At 47.7% G+C, this 22,080-nt stretch overlaps 1 protein-coding gene across 1 annotated transcript; it reads left to right on the top strand.

Moving 5' to 3' along the window:
- Nucleotides 1-2,493: 2,493 nt before the first annotated feature.
- On the top strand, nucleotides 2,494-20,982 carry APCDD1L (APC down-regulated 1 like). The gene is made up of 4 exons (XM_061441391.1): nucleotides 2,494-2,931; nucleotides 15,710-15,839; nucleotides 16,301-16,859; nucleotides 18,861-20,982. The coding sequence occupies exons 1-4, from the start codon at nucleotides 2,895-2,897 to the stop codon at nucleotides 19,623-19,625; spliced, it is 1,491 nt and encodes a 496-aa protein (XP_061297375.1). The 5' UTR covers nucleotides 2,494-2,894; the 3' UTR covers nucleotides 19,626-20,982.
- Nucleotides 20,983-22,080: the final 1,098 nt, after the last annotated feature.

Raw genomic sequence — 22,080 nt, 5'->3', positions numbered from 1 at the left:
GGTTGCCTATTCTTGTTAGTCTGGCAAGGGGAAGAGAAAATATTTGGCCTTCGGGGGCCAGGCAACTCACTGACCTGTATTGCTAAAAAGAGTGCATGATTCTGAGTTCAAGTATTCTGTACCTGTTTTGCAGGGGAATGAATATTACACAAGGTGCCAGGCAAGTGAAGCATAGCTAATATAAAAACACCTTGGTTTGGTTCCCAGTTACCCTGCAGCTGTGTATTTACAGCACTACGAGTAAAGTGCTCCTCAATCACAACAGGAACAACTTATATTCACTCTGAACGCGTAAATCGGGCCACACAGTTCTGCTGGAATTATAGGCTATTTGCAATCAATTGTCTCCCTCCACGTGCTCTGCCCAGCAGGTAGTCTGTAATTATTTGATAATAAAAATTACAGGCGTTTTTACATTGCTGGTCCTCTGCAGGAGCTGAAGATTACCCAGCAATTTTTACACAAGTTGAGAATTTAAGCCTGATGTCCTGGCAGACTTCCAGGTTGGAAGACTTGATTGCCTGTCTAAATCCTCATGGTATTTCTAACAGGCTGTGGCACTCCTGTCATACTCCTGAGGCAGCACGCTGCGAAACAGCTGCATTTCTGTGCTCAGGCAGCTCCGCAACACAATGGTGGCAGGAGGAATTCTACCAAGACAAAGTGCCTATGGTTTGGTCACTTTGATAAGGTCACTTCAGAGCTGCAGGGATGAATGAGGCCATACGAAAGAAACTACCACTATGCCCTGTTAGTGTGATATATGATAAAAGCCCATGATAGTTTACATGTGATTATTATAATTTTCAACCACCTGTGTAAAAGCTACTCTGCTTTGGTTTTACTCCCTCCCTCAAACAAATGTTCTCAAAATACTCCAAAAGAAACAAAGGAGATTAGCATTAGAGGTTAGGTGTCCTATGACTGAAGTTCGTTACTGGTAGATCACCTGTACATCATTTTTGTGGGTTTCAGTTGACTACATTGGAAAAGAACATGTCCTGCTTTGTAAAGGTAACTTCTTGCAAAATTACTCCTTCCTCTCTAGCATCATTATGATCATTAGTTTTTTTGCCTATGCACTCAATAATTTATGTATTTGTAAATATAATGAAACCACAGTGGTCTGGACATCTACTGAGAATGACTGGTTTGGGGAATCTGAGAAATAAAATGAGATAAAACCATCAGCTAGCAAAAAGAGTGCCTGCATTACAAATGGATTTTTGTGATTCTTATTTTGGCAAGTGTCATTCAACTTTAATTCTTGAGGCACCCATGACAGAAAGGTTTGTCGCACTTCACATTAAAGATGTCATGCTTTACTTTTGAGCAAGTAATAAACCCACTCACCCCAGCATGCTGAAGCCTCTGCTCGGCAAGTATGGGACTGCAGAATCCGGCCTTGCTTCTCCTCACTGCAATTAACAGGATTACTGCTGTGAACTTGGAGACCAGCTTTCTTTTCTTCCCTGCAGTTCCCCTTTAGCCAGTGAAACATGCAGTTACAGCCGGAAAAGTGGGTGTGCAGGGCCCTGGGCTCTGCTGGGGAGATAGGTGTATTTTCATTTCTTTGCTTCATTTGCAAAAAGTGAACCTAGTTTTTCAGTCTGGAAGAATGCACATAACGTCCAACCTTTAGTGCTGGCACCATCATGAGTGTTAAGACTGCCAGGGCCACCATGGCCTCTTCTCCTCACGGCTTCCACATACAGCTGAGCTCTCATGTTATTGGAACCATGTTGTTTTACTGTGTTTGAAGGACAGCAAACAGACTGCTTCACTGCTAATCCCCAATACACATAAGGAGAAATGTTGTTTTGTCCTAGACTTGTCCAAGTTCAGATCTGTGCTCAGTTTCATGCCAAGATCTGATTATAAGCCCTTTATCTGTGGGCCTCAGTTGTGTAATGGAGAGGGAATTGGCTGGCATGATCGCCAGGGCCCTCGGTGAGTTCTGTCTGAGGTGGGTACTTGGCAGTTGCTTTCAAAAGGTCCCGTATTTTGTCAGCAAAGGATACTGAGGTTTCTAGGCTCTCTAGGCCCCATTCTATCCATGACCCTGGCAGCCTAGGCGGAAGACAATGGAGGGCTGCCGGGCCTCAGGGAGCCACACTGGGCCTGCAGTGAGCAGGAGGATGAGACTGCGGGGATCCCCTCACAGTGCCCCACAAAGGAGAGCCCAGGACCCACAGCGGCCCCAAGGCCTCGGTGTAGCCGGGGCAGCCCCACCGCCACGGGTGAGGTGAGGCAGGGGTGACACCCTCCCTGGGCCACCGCGGGGACCCTGAGGCGCAGAGCGGGACGCTGCAGCCATTGCGCCCCATGCATAGGGCGGCCGCCGGGGCCGGTTCCTGAGGGACAAACCCCGGTCCCCGAGGCGGGGGTGCCGGTCGCGAGGGGCGGATGCCGGTTCGGCCGCGGAGGAGCCGGTGCCGCCCGAGCCGCGGGCCCCAATGACCGGAGGCGAGGAGGGTCAAGCCTCCTCCCCCCCGCGCGTGCGGTGCGCGGCCGCATGTGGGGCGCAGGCGGCGGAGTCTCCACCTCTTCTGGCAACTGGGACCTGTGGCTGCCAAGCTCCATTCGAGCTATCAGCGGCCGGGGGACGCGCTGCGCGGCGAGGGCGGGTGGCTGTGGTGTTTGATTTGAAAACACTTCTTTTTCGTTGTTTTCTTTCCTCCCTTTGCAAAGCCTCTGGGCTGAGCAAGACCGCTCCGGAGCCTGCCCCGCCGCGCTCAGCCTCCCGCCGGCCGAAGCCGGGGTCCCGCCGCCGCGGGCACCGGAGGCGGCCCATGGCTGCCCCGCCGGGCGCCGCGCCCCGCTGAGCTCCGCGGGCACTGGCGGCGATCGCGCCTCTCCTGCCGCCGGCTCGGGTCGGAAGCAGAGCGGCCACCATGGTCCGGTGCTGGTGGCTCGCCGGGCTGCTCTTAGGTAGGTGCCACCGGCGGCCGCTGCCGCTCCGGGATAGGTGGAGGGGAGGGGGAGCGGGTGTCGGAGTCGGGGTCCTTCCCCTCGGGGGCCTCCCCGACATCTCCCTTCACCTGTGAGCTGCGAAGGTGTGAGGAGTTAGGGTGCGAGGGAGAGCGCAAAGAGATAGCGAGGAGTGTGCAAGAAGGGTGCAGGGAGAGCGCAACGGCATGGCAAGGAGGGTGCAGGAAGGCTGCAAGGAGAGAGCACGCAGATGGCAAAGAGGGTGCAAAGAAAAGGCGCGAGGGGTGCGAGAAGGTTGCAAGGAGAGCGCAGGGAAGTTGCGAGGCGGCTCCGGGACGGGCTCCGCGGGGTGTCCCCGGGCCGTGCTGGCGGGACAGGAGGCACCTGGTGCCGGAGCTCCGCTCGCCGCGCCCCGCCCGGCCCGGGACGGGGGTTTCTCCGCCCTGCGCACCCGCGGTGTCCGGCCGGAGCGTCCCCGGTTGTGCTCCGCGCTGCCCTGCCCCATCTACCGCCGTGTGCCCGCGGAGGGGACGGGCGGGGAGAGCCCCGGAGGGAGCCCGAGCCCCGGGGATGCTGCAGAGCTGTGGGGCCCGAGGGGTGCGGGGGGGCACAGTCCCCCTGACGAGGGGTTTCCCTTAAGCCGTGCCCTCGGAGCGGCGTGTGGAGATGCCAGAAGGGTGCCGAGCAGCACCCGCGTCCCACCTTCGGCTCCCATAGTTGCGGGGTCACTGCCCCCTAAACGCTGTGGGGCTTCCCCTGTGCCACTGCAGCTTGCTCCGGTACGGAGCACGGGGCACCGCGAGTGCTGGAGCCGAGTTTAGATGGAGGAAGGTCTCAGAGGTGACTGTCAGTGGTGTTTCACTGGGAATTGGGAGTTACTCCTGGGAGGATCCAACACCTGCCTCAGCAAAGGACAACTTCACAAGTAGTCTCCTGCTCCAGGGACATGCCAGGGAGCCCCAGCTGCGCACAGAGCCTCAAGCAGCACAGGCTGCAACACTGCGGCTCCCTTTCAGAAAGGCATCTTTCAACCCCACAGTTCTTGGAGCAGTTTCAGAAGAAAAGGTTCTGGCTTAAGGGACCATATGGGAGAACAAAGACAACTGTGCTGTGAAAAAAAAGGCAAAATGATTTCTGTTTACAACGAGGAGCAAAGCTCCTCCATCCTTGGAGTATTTCCCTAGGAAATGCAAGGGAGACCCTTGGTTCAGACTCTGCACGCCCGAACAGAAAGGGCAGGTGAAAGAAAGGGTGAGATGGTGCCCCTGAGGCCCCAGTGCAGTCTGGACACTGGAAACACAGACACTTGGGTTTCCTGCTGCTAGCTTCCTTTCCACCACTTAGTTTACTCATCTGAGGTTTTGGGCAGCAGTATACCACACTGACTTGCCTCTGCAGCTCAGGGCTTAGTTTAGTGATCATTGCAGAAGAGTTGTGTAGTGAAAGCGATTGGATGTTGTTTGCATTAGGTGTAAAGGACCAGACTGCAGAAAGAAACCTCTAAGCATGGTACTTCTATAGGGTTACTTTTCTGTTCTTATGCGAGGTCTTTGTCATATGTTGTTCCCCAAAAATAAGGCTTAACGGTTGAGAAATACATATTCTCCCTCTCTGTGTATTTTACTAGTTCAAGTTGCTCTCTCAGAGATCTGTTGTACTGCATTATGTAAGACTATTCACTTAAGTCTAATTAGAATACTTTCTTAAATCCTCATACAATTTATTTTAGTCCAATCTAATTTAAACCCTGTGCTTCTTCCATGTGATGTCAGTGGGGGAATTTCCATTTATTTCAGTAAGAACAGAAGCTGGACCTTAAAACATATACTTAAATAGCAAAGTCAGATCCATGGCTCATTAAAGTCCAAACAGGGTTTGCCAGTGACTTCACTGTGAACAGGGCTGGCATTCTGTATTTTGCATAAAACTGAACATCATCAAGAGCATGACACTGGTGCATAATTAGTTGAAAAAGCACTTTAGGTAGGTAACTGGATCTGATGTTGGAGTCTCCTTCAGAAAGGAATCACTCATTCCTGAAAATGTCCCCAGAGATCTGCTGAGTTTTACCTAAGCTTTCATTAAAGTCTTCCAGGAACACCACGCTGATGTTTTTCATGTGTAGCTTCTCCTACATGGCTTTAACATAAAAGATCTATTCTTGCTTTCAGTGTTTATTTTTAAGTTTGAAAATTACAGTGTTGAGGTCAGATAAGATCGGCACTCGCATTCAATTATGAGATTAGGAAGACAATCCCATAAATGATAGTAATACATTCAATATTGCAATGTGTGCATGTGTTTGCACATGCATATGTATGTACATACTGTTATGTACATACTGTTAAATTAACATAATTGTCTTTGGTTCAGATGTTTGTTAGGCAAAGTTTACTTAGCTCATTTATATTTACCAGGTTGGCAGGTTTCATCTTCATTTCTCAAGCTGGCCAAAAACTCAACAGCTAATATATTATGCTGGGTTGTGTGATATGACTCTATTTGTTCTTTCAATAATTGCAGGTTAGCCATGTTTCAAAGTATATGGATATAGATAAAACGAGGGCTGAGATGTAAAAAAAGCACAAGTGAAAAAAATATCGTGTGGTTTCTATATTTTCCCCACAAGCACAAATTGTTGAGTAAGGAGATTTTCAAAAGCCAGAAATTGCTGTGAAGAAAACCAAAGCTGGAATCCAATGCTAGGGGAGGCTGCATCTGGCAGAACAAAGTTTGGAAAGAGATTTTGCTTTCAGTGGGATCCTGTGTTTCCCCACAACATAGCATATGTCATCTATAAAGACAGTGCTTTCATGGATGTGATACAATCACTGCCCAAATCAACCTCAAAATTAGGAAGCACCTACACAATGCTGTTACACAATTCCTTTGGTTTTCTTACTTACTTGCCAAGGAAGAGAAAGGTATGAAAAAAGACAATTCCTAGCTTCATGATTTTAAGATGATGTATCTGAGACATTGCAATACCAAGAAACTCACAGTGAGAATGTGAGGATTTGAATGCGTTACCCTTCTTCTGTAGGCTAAGAGTGCTGCCAGAAACTGAAAATGTGATTCGTAGAACAGCTCCTTCACTACCCAGTTCAGACTGTGTGAGATCTGAGGGGTTAGGGATCTACAATCTGTGTTTTTTTTTTTTTTCTTTAAGAAGTTAAAAGGCCTCACACTCTCAAATGTAAAATTAGGAAAGTTCTGTTTCTGTGTATCAGGAAAGAAACTCTGGTGTCTCTTTGAAATGCCAGTGCTCAGAGCATCCAGTGATAAGAGGGTTGAAATCCATCATTATTTTTGAGTTTTAGCAGGGTGCTAGTGTGATAATCATGTCTTTCATAATGATGCTTTCTCATTTTCAGTGAATAGCTTATTAAATCATCATGGTTTGAATCCATCTGAAACTGAGAATGCTTTAGTGAAGCTCAGCTGCTGTGGCACTATTAGACTTTTGGATCAGTGCAACAACAGCTCTCAACTTACAACTCCTGTGGTAGTACATAAATCATAGAATCATAGAACAGTTAGGGTTGGAAAGGACCTTAAGACCATCCAGTTCCAACCCCCCTGCCATGGGCAGGGACACCTCACACTAAACCACGGCACCCAAGGCTTCGTCCAACCTGGTCTTGAACACTGCCAGGGATGGAGCATTCACAGCTTCCCTGGGCAACCCATTCCAGTGCCTCACCACCCTTACAGTAAAGAACTTCTTCCTTATATCCAATCTAAACTTCCCCTGTTTAAGTTTGAACCTGTCCTATCACTACAGTCCCTAATGAAGAGTCCCTCCCCAGCATCCCTATAGGCCCCCTTCAGATACTGGCAGGCTGCTATGAGGTCTCCACGCAGCCTTCTCTTCTCCAGGCTGAACAGCCCCAACTTTCTCAACCTATCTTCATACGGGATGGTGCTCCGTCATCCTCGTGGCCTCCTCTGGACTTGTTCCAACAGTTTCATGTCCTTTCTATGTTGAGGACACCAGAACTGCACACAATACTCCATGTGAGGTCTCATGAGAGCAGATGTCTGATGTTTGAAGAGATTTGCTTGAGTCTATTTTTTTAATAATGCTTTAAACTTGACACTGTCTGCTTGGTTGAACACTGAAAAAGTTCCCCATGTGGACTTTTTCTACTGAATTAATGAGAAACACTGACAAGCAGGTGACATTTCAGCCTTGTCTGAGTCAGAGACAGAGATCTTCGGAAGTGAGCTTTTATCCTGTACTCTGAGATCAATGTGTACATCAAGCTCCCCACTGAGGCAATTTGATTTACCTTGCTCACACTCTTACTAAATCCACAAGTGGTGGACACTGGCAGGTTCTGGCTTTGAAGTGTCTCTTTTTCCCTGTTGATACAAAAACACAATGACATGTTATTTTTAAAGCTTTTCAGAGAAAAAAAAAATCATTTTTTCCTGTTGGACTCCTGGAAAAGATGGATGAAAATGTAAACAACAGCAGAGTTGTGCTGCAGAAAAGCTCTTGTTAGATTTGAGTAGCACAGGTCCCGTTATTAGGTTATGCAGCACGTAGGTTGAATGTCAACTTTGATTTTAGCATCTGTTGGCAGTGTTTAAGAGAACTGGCACACATCAAAACTTGGCTAATGATGACAGGCGAAACAGTAGACTGAAATTTCAGTCTATCTAGAAACCACACCCAGACCCCAAAACACATGCTAGAAGTAGCTTTTAATTCTGTGTTTCAGCTGAACAAGTAACCTTTTTCTGTGGTCACTTTAATTCTAAGTTAAACATGTGTGGGTATTTCTGCTGTGGGCTGTGTATCAGTTTACCACCTTTCTGCAGATATTTTTTTCTGAGGATACCTTCAGCTATGACTGCTTTTGAATGCCCTTCTCATCCTTGGCTTTGCAGGAGTCCAGTAGCCTCCTAGATCCTATTTTTATTACTATAAACAGTGTCCTTGCACCAGTGCCAAGAATCCTGTTGTGTTAGGTGCTAAATAAGGAGAGAACAAAAGGATCGTTCTTGCTTTAGTGGGTTTATAATCTAATTTCCTGGACTTAGATTTTCAGCAGTGAGTACTTGACATTGGAGGGACCTACTGGGATTCCTAACTGTGTCCAGTGGTTTAATACCTATTACAGTTGATTACGTATGTGTAGTCCTGTGGCTGCCAGGCAGTGATATTGGTGAGCAGGATGGTGAACAATGTGCTTGCACAGGAGAGCAGCTGTCTCCTGTGGGAGCAGGGTACTGGGACAGCTCCATGGCTGTGGGAGACTGAAAGGCCACTCAGAGTATCCCGCCAACTCGTTGCCAAGAGTGGGTTATTCCCTGCAGTACTAATGCTTTGTTCAATCCTTCCAAATCCTGCCAAGCAAGTGGACTTGTGCTGCCTACTAGATTGTGCCTCAAGAAGTTCACCCTGATACACAAGCCACATTTTTGCCTCTCTGCATTCTCTCCCAACAGAACCTCTTTATTCACTGCAAGGAATTCCTTTCCTTCCTTGGTGTTTATGCTTTGTGAATATTTATAGGCTGTTGTCATGTCCATCTTGCCCCAGCCGTCACTCAGCCAGGCTACATGGACTCTGCTCTTTTAATCTTCCTTCGTAACGCAATCCCTCCCACCCTCTAATCACTTTTTGTTGTTCTCTCAGCTCCCACCCGTTCCAGTTGCTCATTTTGCTTTGGGTAAATGTTATACTTATGTTAATATTGTATGGTGGGTGGTCCTCCCGGTGCTCATGGTCTGTGTGAGTGATTTAGACGTTTAAAATGAGGTTGGCATTTTATAGCCAAGCCATGGCCTGATTACTGGTTCCGCTCTTCAAAGCACTCCAGGAAAAAATATGCTTAGCCATCAGTATTAAAAATGGCCACAATAGCCACTAATAGAGTGTCTGTGCAGGGGTTTGAGGGAAGTGCCAGAAACTGCATGGGTGCTCTATACATTCAGATTGACACGGTGGCGTTAATTTCAAAACCATGTGTTGTATTTCCTAATGAGTTTCCAGCTTGTCTAAATTAAGGAAGATATGTCTAATATTTCCCATTGGGAAAGAACACGAATTCCAACTAGAATTTAACTGTATCAGAGTAGTACCTCTGGGATATTCAGCCTTGGACTTGGTTGTTTTGGCTTTGAAAATGAATGCTTTCCCTCATGTGTTCTCACCAGACTCTCACCATATAGGTACACAGGGTACCATATAGGTACCCAGGGGATTAGAGATCATATTACTAAGGTCTCACCTATCTCACCAAATGAAAATTGAAGCCTTCACCGGTGTTCAAGGAAGAAAGCTCTGGCATCGCCCTCCTTTTGTTTGGTTTCTGTTGGGTTTTGGTTATATATTTTCTGTGCCAGACTTATATGTCAATACCAGTTGGCGTTTTAACACAAGCCATGATGTGTTAGCATGGCCTGAACCCATCTGGTTTCTTCAGTCCTTACCGATGACAAAAAGAAGGCGGCACAGAACAATTACCCCATTAGCTCTTAGGGCTCCTGACTGACCATCCCTCTCTCCAGATGCTGTCCTGTAGGTTTGTGTGGAGGTGGTGAATTGTTGCTGGGGAGCCCTGAGCTGAGGGCTGGTCACTGCTGAGCTGGACACAGTGGCTGGGCCAGCTGGGGTCATTGGGCCATATGGAATGTTCTCTGGTGAATCTCTTGGCATTGACCAGTGTAACTGTGGAAGGAGTGTGTGACTCCTCTTTCTGCGTGTGAGCACAACCTTCTCAGGGGTGGGAGAAACATGAAATGAAGTGGCTCCTGTAACTGTCAGGACAGCGAGTACGTGCTGAGTAAAGCTCTGTTGTGTAACTGAGAAGTGTGGCGTTTCGATTAACATTAACTGTAGGAGACCTCTTGGGAAGATGTACTCACATCGCCTCTAGTGCTTTTGTTTGTCATCACAGGTCCTCTACACCAACTCTTATGTGTGCTGCTTAGTTCACCCCATTTGAGAATATCCCGTATCCCATTTCTCCCTTGTATCCCTTTGTTCTCCAAGTGCAGAGTTTACTGCCAGTTTATGGGGATGGGCATCATCTGGATAAGGTGCTGATGTAGTCATGAGCTCTTTCCTGTTTACAGACTCCAGTGAAACTGGAATTAAGCCCTGCAATCCCATTTACAGTGTTAGGCCTGGTTTTCTTCTTTGGGATAAACAAACAGAGGAGGCAGTTTTAAGAAGCCATTTTATTGAAATGTGATTTCTACTGAAGATGCTGAGGTGCAGGAGGTAATACCTTATCTCTTCTACCCTTCGCTACCACAGTCCCATCTGTCTTGTTATCTATTGCTGGACATGACACTTGCAGGAGAAATAAGTAATTCCATGATTCTAAGAGGAAAATAGTTACTTCTGTGGTGCCTCAAAATCCTCCAGTCAACTCACCACAAGTGCTTCACTACTTAATTGTGGGCATCAGACAAATCTGGCAATGCCCACAGCCAGGCTGAAGCCATAGAATACAGTGTCTGAACCTGTTTGCAGTGTGTTGCAAGTATGTAGTGGAAGCATGTTTTGAAAATCAAAATCCTGAGCTGCTTGGGAATTTTGAGTCAGCTGAATTCCCTCTTAGGAGCTGCAGAATTTCACCTATGATTATGCTCTGTTATGCCCAGGAAACTCAAGGTGATGCTCTCCAGCGATAGCTAATGTAATACATTTATTATGCCAGCCTTAGAAGAAGAACTGAAAAACACAGATTGAATTCAAAGCATTTTTACAAATACCATGAACTGGGCATCAGACTCTGAAACAACTGTATGTAATTATACCCATTTTACAGACAAATAAGGGATGAATAATAGAAATACATTTCCAGAAGCCAGACAGTACTGTAGTGAAAGCACTGGCATCATTCTTCAACCACTTGACCATATTCTGGCTTCAGTTCAGGGAGGTATTACTAATCAGGGAAAATGTTCATGCAGTGGCTTAATTTCAAGCACATGCTTAAGTTTCACTGAAACCAATTAGACTTAAGCATGTGCTTAAGTCCTGTCCTGAACTGTGTTCTATTTGCAGATAGATAGGCAAAATGTGAAGTTCTGCTGTGATACAGTTTTCCACCCCCAATGGGTTATATTTAAGTTTTATAACTTTATACTATTATAATATAAAATGTATTTCTTCCTAGAGAATTGTTCTCTTGGGAAGGCCTTATTCTCAGTGAATTAAAAGCACCGTTAACTTAATCTCTACACAAATGCAAGAAAAATGGATTTGCTAAATACAAACAGCTTTCTCTGCTTTGAAAAGAAGGCTTATTCCTTTAGTGGCTAACCCAAAATACATTCTGCATGCTCCCAGGAGAGAAAATTGCTAAAGAAAGGCTGCTTTTCTCTTAATGAAGCCCGTGTGAATAAGTGTAATTCGCTTATGCAGACTATATTGATGTTTCTTATCGTCCATTTCATTCCAGTCTGAGCATTCCTCAGAAAATATCAGAGGTTTTATGTCATCTCTAAATGAAGAAATGTGTAATGCTCCATGACTTCAGGCACTGATCTTATCCCCGTGAATGGGTGACTAACCGAAACATTAGAATTATAAATGGGAATAATAAATTCTGGCCATAGGAGGCAACAACATGTAACAGATTAAGCAATGCAGCTCTGGAGAAGAGTCGATCTCCAGTAACTAATTTGATGCAAACTGTAGTGTATGCATTTTCTCCCCCGTTTATAAAGAAACAGATGTGTGACTCAACTTTGCTTTTTTCCAGTCAATCTGCGTGGAGGAACACAAACAAGATTTGTTTCCAACAAGGCAAAATACAGTTTCTCTCCTGATTGGTACTTTTTTCCCTTTAAAACTAGGAAGTGGATCTGAATCTGGAGCACACAGCAGTTACCTAGCACAGTCCCACTGGCAGGCTCTCACTTGGCCAATTCCTAGGAATCTTTCATCTTAATTTTACCCAGTTTACTTTGTGCAGAATTTCCAGTTCTGCCTTTCTATCATTTGAAGCCATGGGCCTGATTTTTCTGAAAGCTGCTTGTACAAATGAATGTATGGAATAGTCGGTCAGTATCTGCTACTGCTGTTGTCTCAAGGCTTGATCCAGTTTCTGCTGATTGCAGTGATCAGCAGCCGTTCCTGGTTGCTGGCATTCCTAATTGCCAGAGTGCTTGTGCAGCCCCATTGCTCGGAGACTTTGGGCCAATACTTTGGATGCAGCACGCACCGGAAAGCTGGAAAAAGTCACTGTTTTGTCTAGCTGCTGTAGTGAGGAGCTCTCTGGAAACACTTGTGGTTAATCTATACAGACAGACGGGATAACGAGGGAGGGGAAGGGATCACAGTTGGGGAGGATTCTTAGATTTTCCTATGAATGAGTATTTTTGTCCCCAAGATGAGTTGTGAATAATTCCTTCCTCCCGCCCAAGAACTCTCTAATGCAGTTAATTTGTGTCTCTCTTCAGATGCAGAGCGGAGCTGCTCTGATACGCTTCACCAGAGGCTGAGTAACAGAGTGACATGTGAGTGACAGCCACTTTATGCTGCTCTTGCCATAGAGATGTGCCCTAACTGCAGATTTTAGGTCTGGAACTGAATCTTCCAGCTTGAAAGGATGTTTGGATCTGGGCTGGAGTATTTGAGAGAGGAAGGCAGCCACAACATTTGGACACAAGCCAATAGCTTGTGGTTTGAGGATGCACCCAGCTTGGAGTCTTGTTTACAGTTAAGTAAGACAAAATCCGGAGGAATTCCCATCATGTCAAATATTTACATTCCAGAGGGTTGTTTTTTTGTTTTTTCTGGGATTTTTTTCCCCATGGAATTCGATCCTGGTTATAAAAATTTCCTTTTCTATTGAGTGTGAAAATGTCGTGATTGCGCTCCCAAAGACTCTGTGCTCTCAAACAATGGAGACTTTTAGTGTTTCTGCCAAAAGCAGCACTAAAGGGTTCAGTCAAATATTGAAGCTTCTGCTGCAGTAAACACACATGGAGCACAGTGAGAGAGTTAAGAATGGAGCTGTATCGTGCTGTTATTTTGGTGCAGCTATAGACTAGATCTCTATAGAGTTTATATACCTCTAGAGTCTCCAGACCTCTGCAGTCTTTCTGTGGTTTATGAGCAAGAGCAAATCTGACCCTTACAGTCTGTTACCTCTAACACAAATACAGTTGTGTTTTAGCTTACCATATTCTCTAGGATAATGATGTCATGTTTGTTTTAAGTGTAGTTCAGTTTGGTCTGTCCCTGTACTGATGGCTCTCCAAAAGCTCTGCCAGTAATTAGGCCTCTTGGTAGGGGCAGTCACATAAAACTTGGCATATTCTGAAGGTGAGTAAAGAAACACCAAGAGTAAGGAGCAAGCAGGAGTAGACTTGCCTGAGGCCACAAAGCCAAGTCATGGCAGAACTGGAATGAGGACACAGCCCCAGCTCCTAATGGGCTCTACGTGGGGCAGTTGGCATGCATGCTGCAGCTGCCAAGTTGAAGGTTTAGCTAGCAGGAATGGGTTTGTCATCCATATTTTCCCATTTTTGTATGAAGACTCAGAGGAACTGCCTTTTGGGAAGCCCTAGTGCAGTCAGTTGTGAAGGGGCTGGCTGTGCATGCTCGCCACGTCCAGCCCTTGAAGATGATAAAACCAGTGCAATTGTGAGTCTGCTCCAAAAAGAGCCCTCAGCACTAATAATGTATCTTTCCAGCTAGTTTATGCACTCCAGTGCACAGTGAGGTAACAGAAACTCCAGTGCTGGTTTCACTGGCCTTTGGGTAGGTAGGCTGCTTCTGTTACGGCTCTCCTGCTTCACTGGGGGCTTTGCTTTCCATGTGTTTAATCCCTTAGCAGTAGTTTCAGGGCTTGTGTGCTGAGGTCTACACAAGCACATTTCAAGGACCCCGTTACTGTGACGTGTAAAACCTTTGCAAATGGCAGCACCATAGAGAAGTGACTGAATTTGTCCATCAGATCCAAGTCTCGAGTTACATATTACTAGATTAGTAATTAAATACTGTTTGAGTGGGAATATCTCTGCTTTGCCACATGTTCAGGAGCCTCTGACTTGCACAGCAGATGAATTGCTGAGCTCCCCTCTGACTTGGTGTAGGGCTTATATTTGTGGCAAACTTGGATGCGGATTTGTAACGGGGTTAACCCTGTGTGTGTGTAGGATGTGGCGATGGCAGGGATGAGAGGCTCCTGGCTCAGAATACCTTGCAGTGGGAATCAGGGGAGCCTCCTGGTAGACGGCAGCTGTGAATCTCACCCTGTTTATGTGTGTTACATCCCGAGCTTGTGAGCCAGGGGATTTTGCTGGCGTTGCTCAGCCACTCGTAGCCTTGCCCATGGTTTGCAGCACATCCACATGCACCAGCTTGATCTGCAGACACTGCTTGGGAGGAAGGGATCGTGCTCGCCAGGCTGGGCTTGTGCCCTTCGCAGTCTCACCTATCGCTTCTCTCACGTGCAGCTGGATAGCTGGGGTTTCTATTCCCAGCGAAGGGTCTGGTTTGGGCAAAGCTCCCTGTAAAGACCACGGGATGGTTCAGGTTGTATGGAATGTGGCTGCTTTCCTCTCTCAAATACTCCAGCCCAGCCGCACCAGATCCAAACATCCTTTCAAGCTGGAAGGTTCAGTTCAGACCTAAAATCTGCAGTTAGGGCACATCTCTATGGCAAGAGCAGCATAAAGTGGCTGTCACTCACATGTCACTCTGTTACTCAGCCTGTGGTCAAGCACACCAGAGCAGCTCCGCTCTGCATCTGAAGAGAGACACGAATTAACTGCATTAGGGTGTTCTTGGGCAGGAGGAAGGAATTATTCACAATTCATCCTGCCGCCAACATGGGTTATAGAGTATGTGGCGCAGGGGCTGAGATGAGCAGCTGTGACTGTGTCTTTTCTCCTTGACTGAGGCACAGGGTGCGGAAATGCTTTGCATCCTCATTCTATAGAAGGCAGTAAGTACATACACATAAGACTTTACTTTCCAACTGCATGGCAGGCTGGGAAGCAGCCTGTGCCCTGACCATCGGCATGCAGGGGATCAGTCTGGATGGAAAGTTTCCAGTACACTACTAGGTAAATTGCAAAGCACAGCTAAGAGCAAGTGAACCCCCTCAGCCCTGGGCTGGGCTGAGCACCCCTGGGGCAGGGACTGGGCTCTGCAGTTGTTCCACAGCAGAAAATTGGTGGGGTTTGAGGAGGATCTTCACTGAGAGCTCATTTTGTGGTGTTAAAAAGGGGCAAATCCCAAGTTTCTTGTCGAAGCAAACTCGTGATGAGTGCAGCAGAAGTTTGCTTAAGAGTGAATAATATATAGGAATATATGTACTATATATGTGTGCATGCAAAGGTCTTCAGGATTTAGCCGAGTGTTCACACATTCCCTAAGCCAATAACATCCGTTGTTATGGGAAATGAGGTAAGTGACAGAATTACTGTCCTTATGGCGGGCGACAGGCGAGCCTGATGTTCCCATGCTGTAATTCCCTGTTTCGGTTACTGCTTCAACAATAGTGAGAGAGAGAACATGCGCAAAGAGCACTCAGTTTCATTGGAAGACTAAATCTAAAAAATAGTTGGATTCAGATGAAATTTCAGTTGGAAAACAGTAGAATTAAAGACGCTGTAGCCTTAACCAAGAGCCCGCTGCTTAGCTCAGCGTCTGGGGTTTTCACCTGGGTACCTGTACCTGTGCTTGTTGTACCTGTGCCCGTCGTGCCTGTGCCTGTGTCCCGTACCCGCTGCCCTTGTGCCTGTGGGACCTGCAGCCCCGCCGTGCTCATGCTGACGCTCTCTCCTCCCTCCGCAGCCTGCGCGGGCGCGGAGCCGCCGCTGCGCTGGGAGCCGCGGTGCCGGCAGCAGCTCCGCCACCTGCAGGACGGCGCCAGGATCGCGGCGCGGCTGCCGCCCCGCCTGGAGGGACGCTGGGTCTCCACCGGGTAAGGCACCCCCGGGCCGGCCCCTCCGCGCCAGCCCGGCCCCACCCGGTGCAAACAAGGGGCTGAGCGATAACACGCAAGGCTGTTCCCTTCTGCCCCTCGCCAGCGCCCGCCCCACCCCGGAGGGGGGCCCGAGGTCCCCCCGCTGCCCATGCAGCCTCCTGCCTCCCTCCTTCCTTAGGTGCAGCTTGGTAAGCACACCCGGCTCGATCGGGCAGAGCAGCTCCGACTTCCCCTCCGACCCTCCGGTGCCCCCCGGGGTGCGGCACAAAGCAAGATTCTCCACCTGGCACTGTTGCGTTTTGGTAGCAGATGCCTTAAAATCAGCCAAGGGGTGGCCACCGGGTGTGGGAGACCCCTGTTCCCCCCCCTCCTCCCGCATGCGGGTGCCCTGGGGAGGGATTTCGCTCTGCATGCACCCGCCATGTGCTGCAGTGGCTCAGCTCTGCCTTCCTGCCCAGGTGCGAGGTGCGGCCAGGGCCCGAGTTCCTCACCCGATCCTACCTCTTCTACACCAACCGCCTCTTCAAGGCTTACCAGTTCTACTACTGGGACCCCTCCTGCCGCGACCCCTCCTACTCACTGGTCATCAAGGGCAAGCTCCGGCTGCGCCAGGCCTCCTGGATCACCCGTGGGGCCACCGAGGCCGATTACCACCTCCACAAAGTCGGCATCGTTTTCCACAGCCAGAAAGCCATGCGGGAGGTGGCCTCCTGGATCAACCAGACCTCCGGCGAGGGCTGCAGCGGGTTCCTGCCCCCAGGGCGCGCTTGGGCTCCCGGAGCCCTCTATGAACTGTTGAGCGCCAAGAGCGAGCGTGACTGCACGGCTGCCTTGGGCTTTGCCATGCACGAGCTCAGCCTGGTGCGTGTGGAGCAGCATTACCAGCCCTTGCTGCAGCCGCAGCAGAGCGGGAGCCGGCTGGTGGAGGAGCTGTACCTGGGGGACATTCACACGGAGTGGCTGGAGAGGCTCCACTACCGACCCACCGGCTACCAGCGACCTCTGCAGAGCGCCATGGTAAGGGTGATGCCTTTATGTGGTCCCCTCATCGGTTCATGGGGAAGCATTTGTTATGTCCTTTGCAGTTAAAATGCCACCTGCCTGCAGTCAGCTCGCTTCTGTCCAAGGCACTGGGTGAGGAGGTGTGGGGCTGGATATACAGGTCCCCAAGGTGCTGCCTGGGTGCTCCTACTCATTTTGATGTAAGACTGAGCAGGAGACCTGGTTGCCTTATATTTTGTTTCAATTTTATATCTTAGTTTCTTTTGTATTTTATTTGGCACCAAGTTAGTTGATTTCCAGACAAGCACGTTTCAATCTGAATCATAGCTACTCAATTCAGAAATGACTGAGCAGTGAGATGGGCTGAAAAAACCTCTCTGAACTTCACCAGATAGGATTGAATTAGCTGAAAACCACTAAAAATAGTGGGGCAACTTTTCCCCACACCTCAAACTCCACCAAGTGAACTCTGAAAGCCACAGAGCAGCAGCCCTCTCCCCTTGAAAGTAACATTCTCAAACTGGTTAAACTTGTGTTATCTTGGGCCAAAACCATATATCTGAGCAAAACCAGATGGTAAACATAAACACTTTTAAAAGTTAATTTAAAAGCAACCCTAAAGATACTGCAACGCACTCTCTGAACAGAGCGCTGTAATGAATCAGCTAACAGCTCTCCAATGGACCAGCACATGATGTCACCACTTGGCGATAATTAGAAGCTGCCATATATTAGAAAAAACTTCACACAACTGGCCTGAGCAAGAGTTTTGGCTCCATGTCTATGGTGATAATTCTGTTGGGCACAGGATTTTTCTTCTTCTTTTCCCTTTTCTCTGAACCAGCATCCATTTGCCTGTGTGGGGGAGTTGCACAGCTATGGCAGGAATTATTTTTTAACCCCCTTTATGAAAATATCGCTCTTTCCCCCTTAAATTTATATCTGCTTTAAAGAAACCCATTCTCCCCAAATTACCTTTCATTATCAAAGAATTTCCTGCCCAAGCAGAGCATATATATTTGCCAACTTCTGGGATTATTTAGCCATAATGTACTGTGTACTGTCAGCACTCATTAACGTGACAGTAGCAGTAAAGCAAGCTGAAAATGACTAAATTACAGTAGACTCCAATCAACTTGCAATGTAAATTACCCACCCTACAGTTAACTACTGAGTTATTTAACCTTGCTGCGTACAACAGTTCAGTAAAGATCAGCTCGTGTTCTGGAAAACGATATAATGGTCAAACCCTGGCTATTTAAAAATAAATCAGTTGTGATAGATGAAGTATAAGAAAAAATTCCAAGCTACACAAACCCCCCTCCTGGCACTGGATCAGCTGCAGGGCTGGTTTGACTCAGACCTCTGCACGAAGCAGCAAAGGTCAGGTCCTTCTTTTATAGTAGGTCCTTTCCTTCTCTCTCAGGTGCAGTGCCCGCTGCGGTGGCTGCTTGGCAAAGCCCTTGTCTCTCACCTGCTAACGGGAGCGCTCTGTGCTGTTGGCTGTCCCAGAGAGGCTGCCATCAGCGCAGTGCAGCATGGCCACAGCAGCCTCCCAGTGGTAGGGTTTCACCTTCTGGATCACCAAAAAGGCTGCATTGTTTGCTGAAGCAGTGCAGGAACACGGTGGGTGTAGCCAACCTGTCCCAGCACCCACATCCTTGCCATGGAAAGGGCAGCAGCCTGCAGTGAACTTGGAGACCAGCCTGGCTGGCCAGAGGGAGCTTTCCCTACCCTCACAGCAGCTCTGCCCTGGCCCTGCTCTCCTCCCTGCAGCCTGTCCTCAGCAGCCCTTCGCAGGGCAGAGCACAGCCTCAGGCACAGACCTTGCTGTCCTTCCCAGTGGACCAGAATAGCAAAGAGCCAGGGCAGCGCTTTATCACATTTAATCTGCTTGGATGTCTTGGGCCAGGTTCACTGCTGTTGAACACCCTGGAGTGTAAGAGGGGACTTTGAGCTTTGTAAATACCCTGAAAGGGTTTTTTGCTCACCGATTTGTCTTTTTTGTCTGTACAGCACCATGTGCATCCTTGCCCTGCCTGTGGGATTATCTACAGAGCAGATGAGCATCACCCACCCATACTGCCTGTCACAGCGCAGCTGCCGATGCAGCTCAGCGGCAGCTGGGTGAGCACCCACTGCGAGGTGAGACCCGCGGTGCTGTTCCTGACCAGGTACTTCATCTTCCACGGTAACAACCACACTTGGGAAGGTTACTACTACCACTACTCCGACCCGCTCTGCAAACAGCCGACTTTTACCATCTACGCATCTGGGCATTACACGCAAGGCATCCCCTCCTCCAAAGTGCGAGGTGGCACAGAGCTGGCTTTTAAAGTCACCCAGGCTCGGGTGACGCCAATGGACCAGGTGACGGTGACGATGCTGAACTCCTCCGAACCTGGAAGCTGTGGGCTGGCCGGCTCGTGGAGCACTGGGGTGGAGCAGGATATAACACCCACAAATGGGTGCCTGGCTTTGGGCATCAGGCTGCCCCACACAGAGTATGAACTATTCAAAACGGAGCAAGACACGAAGGAGCGCAGCCTGCTGTACATCGGCGAGAGGCCCACGGACGGCTCCAGTCCCGACCGCCCGGACAAGCGGCCCACCTCCTATCAGGCACCTCTGATTCAGTGCGCTGGAGCGCCAGAGGAATTCTCTAACTATGTTAGTCTAAAATACTTGGGAAAAAAGGATCCTAATGGGAATGAAGCACTAAAACCTTTGCCTGTGGCCTTTTTATTGTTTATAGCACTTCTGTTTTTAAGATGGGACTAGTTACCTATTGAGGTACAACACAGAAGTCAGATAGTCTTGGTGCTAGTGTGATTTTTATATCCTTCAAACGAGCACATCTGGAAGCAGTTCTTTTCAGATTTGGAAACTCTTTAAAAACAACCAGCAGCAGTGAGTGAAGCCAAGCAGATACGCCTGACTACATGCTGTTTGTCCTGTGGCTTTACTGCCTCATCTCCCCTCTTTGCCTACAATTTTAATGTAGTGACATGGATGCGCTGCACATTGCAATAAATAATTTAGCAATATGAGGGGGGTAAAAGCGACATCAATTACAATTACTGCTTTGAGCTTTCGACATCGCTAAGATTTAATCAAGAGCTTGATTCAGATGTAATTCAAACATCCAAAGCATCGGCTGCTGAGTTTCTCTGACTTTAAGTTCCCTCCCATCATACTCCTTATTGCTGCTCTTGCAAATTTAATCTGCAGAGTCAGGCAGCAATAGATAAAGCAGTCAGCGAGGGTTGTTGATAAGGGTGGAGTTAATCATGCCTTTCTCAGTTTGCAGACATCTTCTGCAGTTCTCATGTGCATGTACACACACACAAAGATGCGATACACAATCTTCCACTCACAGAAAGCAGCCCTGGCAGAGCATTACGTCAGCAGAGTGTTACGCCTGACCCTGGTCACTTAAGAAGACACAGTAAATGGAGAACACTCCAACCTTCAGCATTACCCAGCTGCAGACACTGCATCCTTGCTGCATTATTCTGGCTTTCCAGTGCAGGACTGGCCTGTGCTTTGGTACCCGGGCACTGCCCCGGATCACTGCCCGTCCACTGTGACTCCACTTGCCATGTTCCAAGCAGAGCAGAAGCTCACTTACAAGCCTTGTGAGGTCATGTATTTTACTGTCTCCCTTTTAGCAAGTCTACTGGCATAGCAGTTGTTAATCCAGCTCTCCTTTCAATCAAAATGTCACTTCCAGCCTCATTCCTGTAGAGATGCTTTATAAATCTGCCTCTAGTGAGCGATGGGCTGAGCAGATACGCGAGTCAAGACAGCATAGTCGGGTCCAACTGATTTCTACTGACAAGGACAAACTAAGAAATTAAAATCCCTGTCTGCTGCAGCTAAGAAGCATATAACTTATGTGGAGAAGCCCTCCTCCCAGTAGCTAAATCCTTTCCAAATAAGCCTATATCTTACTCACAAAGGGTATTTTGTTAAACCAACTATGCAATAGCTACCTTCTTAATGCTGTATGTATGAATTTGAAGCTTGTATACTTAGATAAATTATGGGGTTTATAACACAAAAAATACTTTTGAGGGATTTGTACATTAATAATTCAAATGAGATGCTTATTAAATGCATACAATTGTGACATAAATGTTGTCAGCATGTTCCTGGCATGATCAAATATTAATCATGCACATTACTTTTAAGGTGAAACACAAAGGCCAAGCTTGGCTACCTCGCCTTGGTTCCTTCCGCTATTAGTGGAGGATGAGACTTCTCCAGGGGTTAGTTCAGCAGCCAAAACACCTCCCTGCTTCTAAGAGTTGTTGGGTTTTGTTGCCTGCTACCATGTGGAGATCCATGGGTAAATGTTTGAAGTGGAAGTGCATCTTGGAGAACGTGGCGTCTCCTTTGGGATGTACCTGTTGAGATGCTGTAAGCTGTGGCATGTCGGGGGCAGCACAGGCATATATCTCCATAAACCATATGTGTAGCAGGGCTTTCTCTTCAGCAAAGCAGCTTCCCATCACCATGCCAGAGCAGGCACGTGCTGCAGCCTGGAGCAAAGGTTCCTGTGACTGCAGTCAGCAAGGATACGTGTTCCTGCAGAACTGAAAGATGTCCAGGGCAAGAACATGGCTTCTGCTGCCTTTGGAGGGTGGGTGGAAGAACGGGAAGGTAATTCCTGCCCTCTGTTTACCCTCAAGAATGAGATTTGTGTGCAGATACTTTCTTGTTTTTCATTTACAAAGCAAGTGTTCAGATACCACATGGTGTAAAAAACTCCTCCAAGACCACAGATCCTTTCAGGGTGGTGATGGGATTAACATGATGTAAGAAATGACAAGACAACCTCACATACTTATGCAGCAAGCACTTGAGAACGGTCCCACCTCCTCCTGCAGCTGGCTCCAGATGCTCACATACAGTTCTGCACCACGGGTGGGCTCTGCTGATGAATCTCCTATGAAAGCCTCATCAGGAGCCTCTTTGTCCTGTTCCCTCCCATGCTTAAGTATACTTCTGAAAGTAAAAAAAGCCATGAAAAAGCTATTTGCATAAATATCATAACTTTTATTGTTCCGTTCACAGTTTTTTGAAGAAACATTCCTAAATAACACAGTTATTCTCTCTTTAAGAATTTGTGCCTTTTTCCAATTGGAATTCACCTGGCTCCCACTGCCAGTCAGTGCTTGCTTGGTATTGTGTTGCTCTTTTTAAGATCAGAGAGCTGCAGTGTTCAGTAGTT

This window comes from Pezoporus flaviventris, unplaced genomic scaffold, assembly GCF_033815535.1.
Source record: "Pezoporus flaviventris isolate CSIRO_AGI_PZ_B2104156 unplaced genomic scaffold, CSIRO_AGI_Pfla_v1 ptg000213l, whole genome shotgun sequence".
NCBI lineage: Eukaryota > Metazoa > Chordata > Aves > Psittaciformes > Psittacidae > Pezoporus > Pezoporus flaviventris.
The sequence above is the reverse complement of the archived record's forward strand: the minus strand, read 5'-3'. Positions and strand labels throughout refer to the sequence as shown.